Here is an 8,202-nt window from a genome sequence, read left to right on the forward strand (position 1 = left end):
AAAAGTCCTGCTACACCACTATTTGTTGGTGATACATCATCACCTTTTGGTGTTTCTTCACCACTTTAAAGTGGTGCTCCAACACATAAAAGTGGGTTGAACCACTGTTCAGTTGTGCTACACCGATATGAATTGTTGTACACAACTTAAAACTGGTGCTACACTCCTAAAAAGTGGTGCTACACCAATAGCATGTGGTATCTCCTTGTAAAGCTTCATCACTTAAAAGCACTTAACCACCACTTTTAGCAAAGATGCAGAACTAAAGATTATTGCACTTTTGTAAAGCATCACTAAAAAGTGGTTCTACAACATTGAAAGTGGTTGACCATCACGCACCACCACTTTATACCAAATACCGTTTAGGTTAAGAAGCACCACTTTTCAGTGGTTCTACACACCTTTAAGGTACCGAATAACGTTCTAGTTAAGAAGCACCACTTTATAGTTGTGTTCATCACTTTATAGTGATGTTGACCACTTTATAGTGATGTTGACAACTTTATGGTGGTCTTCACCACTATAAACACCACTTAAATGTGATTTGAACCACAAAAAGTGGTGAACACCACTTTATTGGTGTTTACCACTTTATACCAAATAACGTTCAGGTTAAGAAGCACCACTTTTCAATGGTTCTACACACTTTTAAGGTACCGAATAACGTTCTAGTTAAGAAGCACCACTTTATAGTGATGTTGGCCACTTTATAGTAGTCTTCACCACTAGAAAGTGGTGCTTCTTAACTAGAACGTTATTTGGTACCTTAAAAGTGTGTAGAACCACTGAAAAGTGGTGCACCATCGTGATGCTTCGCTTAAAAGTGATGCTTCACTACAAAATAGTTAGGGTTTTCCACTGGAAAGTGATGCACCCATTGTATCGCCAATTTTTACTAGAGCCTTACCTCTTTTTAGTGCTGCCCAACACTTTAAAGTGGTCCAGTATCACTTTTAAGAGATGGTGCAACATATCAACATAACTATGTAGTGATGCAACCATGGTTTCTGCCCAACTTTAAAGGGTGCTGCAAGTGCACCATTTCAACACAGCCTATCAGTGGTGCTGTACCCATAAAAAGTGGGGTTCACCCACTTGATATTTACTAGTGGTGTGCACACTACTTTTTCCTAATAAAGCAACACTTTAATTGAGTCCATGGGGGAAATACCTGCATCTAACCTGTTGAACATTTTGCTTCTTAGGTGTACCCTTGGGGGACTCGAAAGTTCTTTTTGTAGCATGCATGTGCAAAAAATTCAGAAATTTTACAAGACATAAAACCAATTTTAGAAATGCATGCATGATGCATCTAACCTGTTTTGATAGGCGACTCCTGCGTAACGCTCTTTCCCTTCCTAGGTGTACCCTTGTCAAAGTCTGAAGGTCCTTTTGTAGCGTGGTTCTTCATCTTGAAAAAATCACAAATGCCACATAGATACAACATCAATAGTTAAATGCATTCATGCTTGAACCTGCATGATGCATTCATATAAGCATGCACACACAGTTGATAAAATCTGCATTCATGCTTCAAGCTGCATGATGCATTTTTATAAAGCATTCACAAGGGTGATCAATTAGATGTGCACAATGCATATACATTCCAGAAATAAATTCTAAACTCACACATGCATCATTAATAGTTACAATCCATGATTATCTTGCCACATATTTTTTTTTTGCAATACCCTCCCTAACAAAGTGCAAACCATATCGCTAGGGGTTGAACCTGGGTCCTTACGCACCCACCCATTCACTTTAACCACTAGGCCAAGCCCCCTTTGGTTATCTTGCCACACATTCAGAGACAAGCATCCAACGCTTCTACATCTGCATGAAGCATGTTAAAACATGGATCAATGCTACTTGGAAATGCTACCTAGGAAAACCAGCCACATTCAAATTCAACCAACATTCGAGATAGAATGCTTCAAGCCACATGATGCCACATACTTGTTGCTGCTGCTGCAGGGGATTTTTACTGAAGTTGATGACCAGCCCAGCAAAAAGTACTCCTCCTGAATTTGCTTGTTGTTGTTGTGATGTTGCTGCTTGTTGCTTCGGCTAGTAGAGAAACGCAAAGGAGGGAGGAAATTTGGAATCAGAAACCTGAATGGCGTGGGTGAGACAGAGAGAGGGGGGAGGAACGAGCGAGACAGAGTGAGAGGGACAAGACTCGAGAGAATATTTGCATTAAGTGCTTGAAAGTACCTTGAGGTGATCATTAACCAGTAAGCGCTTTCACTTAGTACACGTCAAATTTTAACCCTTTTTTTTCATAAATTTTGAATTTAATCCCACTGTTTCAAACGCCTAAACCACCCATTTTCTCAACCCCAAAAACCATATACTATATAGTGGCAAAAGCGGTCCACCTATACATGCTTTCACCCATATACTCACAAGCTTCATTTAGAGGCTGTTCTCTAGAGGTAGAAGCTTCTGGCATATCTTCATCCAGTTGCACTGATGATGGATTCTTTCGATATTTTTCTTGATGTCTACTTGTCTCTTTGTTGGCAAAGAAACGAGTAGAAGCAGGTTCCCTTTTCTGATTCATCATCCTGCGCCATTCCTCCCTTAGAGCTATAGCAGGGGCTTCTTCAACCATATCTCTAAAAAGAGGTAGAGGTTGATATCTTTGTTGCTCTTTTCGGGATAGATCAAGCTTGAGAGGCGGATATTTACTTCTCCATTCTTCTAATTCTTCGGATGAACTGGAACTTGACTCTGAACTAGCGGATTGTAGTCTCCTTTGCTTAGGAAAAGAAAAGGGTTTCCTTACCATGTTTTGTAGTTGAGGTTCACTATCATAAGGGAAAACAGACTCTTCTGGAGTAGAAGAACTTTCGGAAGTAGATTCCTCATCAACATCAAAATCTATATACTCTGCAATAGGTAAATCTTTCCTTTGTATGGTATTGCAATAGATCACCTCATATTCATATCTATCCTTTAGGACAACATTTCCAAATTTCTTTCTTCTCTTTGGGCATTTTGGAGCGATATGACCGGGCTTATTGCAAATATAACATCTAACCTGCCTTCGCTCTTTCTTGCTCAATTTTCGTCCGCCCTCCAGAGACTCCAGACTCTAGACTAGAGAGAGAGAGAGAGAGAGAGAGAGAGAGAGAGAGAGAGAGAGAGAGAGAGAGAGAGAGAGAGAGAGAGAGCTCGGTGGCTCAGTCCGGGGTGGTGTGTGCAACATTGTGGCAGCACAGGTGTCGTCCGCCCTCCAGAGAGTCCGACTCCACACACACACACACACACACACACACACACACACACACACACACACACACAGAGAGAGAGAGAGAGAGAGAGAGAGAGAGAGAGAGAGAGAGAGAGAGAGAGAGAGAGATAGATTAGATAGTTCTATTATCCTCCTCGGAGGTCAAATATGACCTATGGGATCAAATGAACATGTCACATGGTGTGAATGGAGGTCATAAGTGACTCTCGATGCTCAAAAATGGCTGAAATGAGCGTCGCAATAGAGAGTCCACATCGTGGTTGGGAGAGGAAGGTATGTAGGGAGAGCTCATGCCTGAATATATGGGGAAAAGAGGACCTAATGTGGTCAAAAGATGAGCACTCAAGTAGTGTGTGGTACTCACTCTCTCGCACTTGACGAGAGGTGCAAAGTCGATGAGACTCCTCGCCAGTACCCCAACGTCCTGTCTCGCAGTGTAGAGCATGCGAGCTAAGACAAATGGAGGCAATGGTGCGGATCGCACTCAATGGGATGGGCTCAAGGATGTAGGGATGGGTTCGGTTACCGCGCTCGGAGAAGAAGAGAGATTTGTAGCTTGGGGCAATGTGTGTGGTGTAATGGCTGAAGCGAGAACCTCTGGATTTCTCCCAAGCCATGATACATTGGCGTTGTAAGAAGGCCTCATTGACTTGGGAGTCGATTGATGCATCCTTGACCAAGTGACATGCATCCCATCTTCCAAACCATTTCTTGATATCAAGCATCCACCCCGAACTTAGTATTTTGCTCTTGCATGTCTTTTGGACCTTTTGACTTGCTTCATATGCAATTCTAGGAAGTCGATACAAAGGGTTAGAGAGAGAGAGAGAGAGAGAGAGAGAGAGAGAGAGAGAGAGAGAGAGAGAGAGAGAGAGAGAGAGAGTGACTGGGGAGAGAGAGAAAGAGAGAGGAGGAGGGAGAGCGACAAAGACAGCTAGAGAGAGAGAGAGAGAGAGAGAGAGAGAGAGAGAGAGAGAGAGAGAGAGAGAGAGAGAACGAGACTATATTAAGTTGAGACACATTTTTTTCGAAACTACTCACAGCGTAGATTTTGAAGTTGATTGACATTGGGGAGATAGAGGTAGGGAGAGGAGGAGGGAGAGCAAAAGAGAGAGAGAGAGAGAGAGAGAGAGAGAGAGAGAGACACTGGGGAGATAGAGAAAGAGAGAGGAGGAGGGAGAGCGACAAAGACAGTTAGAGAGAGAGAGAGAGAGAGAGAGAGAGAGAGAGAGAGAGAGAGAGAGAGAGAGAGAGAGAGAACGAGACTATATTAAGTTGAGACACATTTTTTTTGAAAGTGCTCACAGCGCAGATTTTGAAGTTGATTGACATTGGGGAGATAGAGGTAGGGAGAAGAGGAGGGAGAGCAAAAGAGAGAGAGAGAGAGAGAGAGAGAGAGAGAGAGAGAGCGAGAGATAGAAAACGTCATGATATTAATTTGAGACACATTTTTTTCGAAACTGCTCTCAACGTAGATTTTGAAGTGACATGGTCGGGAGGGAGAGAGAGAGAGAGAGAGAGAGAGAGAGAGAGAGAGAGAGAGGGAAGATAAGAAAGAAAGAAGAAGAGAGAGTAATTTTCTTGATCTTCTTTTGTGAAATTTGTCAAGAATGAAGAGCTTGAGGGTAAAGAGGGACCATACCACTCTCGAAGGCGACACCGTTTTACTAGTAAAAATAAATTTTCTAAGTGAGAAACCTTCAAATGTTGGGGGATTTTAGAATTAAAACCTTTATTTTTTTGCAATTTACCATTGCTATTTTTGACAGAGTTTTTAACTTTTGGGCACTGGTGAAGTGACGGCAATGGAAGTAATGAGCTAAGGCCAAACTACAAAAATATAAAGAGGAGCTCTCGAATTCAAGCCATATTATTGGCCCTCTGTGCGGGTTCTGTCTCAGCCATGCCAACCACTACGGGTCCTACGGCTCCTGATATGATCGGCAACAAGATCGTCAATGCTGCGCTGAAAGAAGCATGGCAGCTTAGCTTTCCTAAGGGCGGTTTATATCAAGAACGCGGAGGCTGGATCTATGCGGATTCGACCAATGTGAACAAGCTATTTGTTCGTCTCGCGGCAAAGGATCGCTCCAAACCTGGGAAAGAATCTGCTGCTGGTTAGTTCTCCTGAGTTTGTTTCCTCTATAATTGGCCTCCTTAGCTTGTTTGCTGTATATTTCGCCTGTAAGGAGAAAGGGGTTTGCTTTCTTTCCAAGAAAAATTCCCACTTTGCGGATTACAACAACAGCATGAGCTTCTGCGCGGGAGCCACCATCGCGTACCTTGGTAGGTGCAGTTGGGTAGGGGACTACTGGTCCCGGGGGGGTGGAAGTCCCTTGCCCCAACCGCAGTACCTAGCTAGTGCCTCAGCCCCAGAGGCGGATCGAACACCTAGGGGGAAACAAGGAAAAAGGGGCCCCTTTCTCACAAGGCAAATGTCTCTCTTCCAAGGTACGAGTGGAGACTTGAATCCAAAACCATTCGGCCCAGCCTTAATTCACAGGAAGCTTTAGGCATTTTCCCTTTTGGAAGGAGGGTCCCTTTCCGCTTGTTTTCCCATGTAGTGTTTAACATCATGAGCTTCTGAGGGTGAGGCATCGCATACATAGCTAGGTGCCGTTGGGGGTAGGGGATTGCTGGTCCATCACCTGGGGCACTATGGATAAAATGCAAGCTGGTTCGCGGATGTGGCTTCAGATCAGATCTGGCTTTCATCAGCGAACCAGCACCTGGGGCTGGCAATCCCCTTTCATCAGCGAACCAGCACCCGGGGCTGGCAATCCCCTCCACCTATAGATGCCAGCCCCTGCCACCAACCGCACCTAGCTAGGTATGCGGTGCCGGTGCAGGGGATTGGCAGCCCTTGCGTGTTAAGCTCTCATCTCTAGTCTGGGACTAAATTGTGTTGTGTTCAAATTGGGCAAATTAGGGATGGCAATCGATCTGGACAAGCCAGAGAGCAACCCGGGGAACCCACCTCCGCCAGGCTACAAAATAGTGGGCAACTATCACACACACCCACTTCCTGCAGGCAATGAGGAGCCCAGCCAGGCGGACATTATCAACTCTTACCTGAGGGGTGTGCCGGGCATTGTTGTGAGCAACAGGTCCATCTGGTACTATGGCCCAGAAGACCGGCAATCCATGAATGGTGAAGTAGGTTATCCTGGGAAAGACGGCGAATACAGTGGACAAAAGCCTAAAATCTACGGACCAAACCCTTTTCCAAAGGTGGTAAAAAGCATTAACTTAGAAGAAGAAGAAGAAGGAGTTGAAATTCCGCAGGAGTAAGTTCCACGTCCTGGCTTTAATGAATAAATCAACTTATTACAAAAGTTGTAACACAATACACTCTCTCTCTCTCTCTCTCTCTCTCTCTCTCTCTCTCGTTGAGAAAAACAATTATATTATACTAGAATATTATATTATTTTAATAATTAATAAATGCTATCTTTTTTTTACTAGCAGATGGTCAAGTGTGTATGAGTGCCTGGTGTGGTATTACAGCACCGCCGACCGTGGTATATGAACGCAATATGAGCCCACTTGTCTGTATTTTAAAAATTTAAAGTCATCTGTTTTTACAAACACTCAGTTATTTGAGTTCTTAGATATTGGGATGTAATTATAGGAAGTAGGTTCTACATATTTTTTATTAAAATTGCACAAAACATGCAAAACTTAGACACATGTATCCATATATCATATTTTCATGTTAATTTATAGTAACTTTATCATCGAGTTTTAATTGGTAAGAATTAAAATACTTGTATTAGGGTATAATAAGCACGGGCTGTAAACTTGATTTCCAACAAACATACATACATATATGTGTGTGTGTGTGTGTACATATATACACACACACACACACACACACACACACACACACACACACACATACACACACACACACACACATACATACATACATACATCTATATGCACACACACACACACACACACACATGTGGATCCCCAGAGTGAAGGGTTTCCCCACCAATGTTGTGCCGCACTGTGCAAGAACCGGATACACATTGTGTGCCTAAAGAGATTACAAATAGCTTCAGATTCCAATAGCATGGAGAAAGTAGTCACAGGAAGCAGTGAACAAGAGAAGACATGGACAAGGCTGCTGGGTAAATCTTCTGTGTGTTTGTATAAAAGAGCAAACTGTGTTGCACCCACTTGATTTGGTATATTCTACCTGTTTTCTTGAGAAACTAAATTCTTCTCCTCTCCACGCAAAGCATTCTGCAGCGTGCTCGTTTGTTTGGTGCTTCCTTTTACAGGGATATGCCTGCTCTGCCTGCTTCATCGGAGAAGTGGCTTGAGGAGACTCTCTGTCAATATTGTGTAGAGGACTTAAAAAAAAATGACCTCACAATTTCTGAACCTACAAGCATAATTTTTTCCTTTGGAGAGGCAATGAAGCTTCCCCAAATCTTTATCATGAGAGCGAGAGAGGCTTAAAGCGTAATGCCTCATAGCTAAAAAGAAACATGTACATAAACATTAAATCAATGTTGTCTATTGGGAAAGAGAAAATAAAATTGGGAAAAGCCTTTGATTTAAATAACAGCTATGTACTACTTACTGCAAAGCTTTGAAGTATCTTAGAAACACTAACTTTATGTAATACTTTTTTCTAAAAATGGATATGTTATAAATGCTAACAAAGTGCTTGCCAAATTCGACAGTGTTTTTGACCACGTGTTGATCTTGGTTGCATTTGATAGAGAACTCACCTTGGAAGCATCGTCGTGTGTGTGAGTGTACAATTTATAGAGAGTGAGAGAGAGGCGGCATCATCGTTTCATATCTGCGTCCTCTCATTTCAATTATGTTCTAAATAAAACCTTTTAATAAGGTTGCAAACCTTATCTCAACAGTCTTGGTCACCTTCACCACCACTTTCAAGATGTCAATCCCTTCTTTGGGCTTTGTTT

At 42.8% G+C, this 8,202-nt stretch overlaps 1 protein-coding gene across 1 annotated transcript; it reads left to right on the plus strand.

Moving 5' to 3' along the window:
* The first annotated feature begins 5,118 nt into the window (after window positions 1–5,118).
* LOC147431807 (uncharacterized) lies at window positions 5,119–6,717 on the plus strand. Its single transcript, XM_086493040.1, has 2 exons — window positions 5,119–5,373; window positions 6,186–6,717. Exons 1-2 carry the CDS (start codon window positions 5,160–5,162, stop codon window positions 6,545–6,547), a joined length of 576 nt encoding a protein of 191 aa, XP_086349166.1. The 5' UTR covers window positions 5,119–5,159; the 3' UTR covers window positions 6,548–6,717.
* The last annotated feature ends 1,485 nt before the right edge of the window (window positions 6,718–8,202 follow it).

The sequence above is a fragment of the Adiantum capillus-veneris genome, chromosome 21, assembly GCF_014529385.1.
Source record: "Adiantum capillus-veneris isolate H3 chromosome 21, ASM1452938v2, whole genome shotgun sequence".
Lineage (NCBI taxonomy): Eukaryota > Viridiplantae > Streptophyta > Polypodiopsida > Polypodiales > Pteridaceae > Adiantum > Adiantum capillus-veneris.

Bases quoted from the DNA above. Each gene is read 5' to 3' on its own strand.
- LOC147431807 (XM_086493040.1), top strand. From the start codon at position 5,160: ATGCCAACCACTACGGGTCCTACGGCTCCTGATATGATCGGCAACAAG. The intron at 5,374-6,185 runs GTTAGTTCTCCT...TGGGCAAATTAG, and splicing joins TGGGAAAGAATCTGCTGCTG to GGATGGCAATCGATCTGGAC.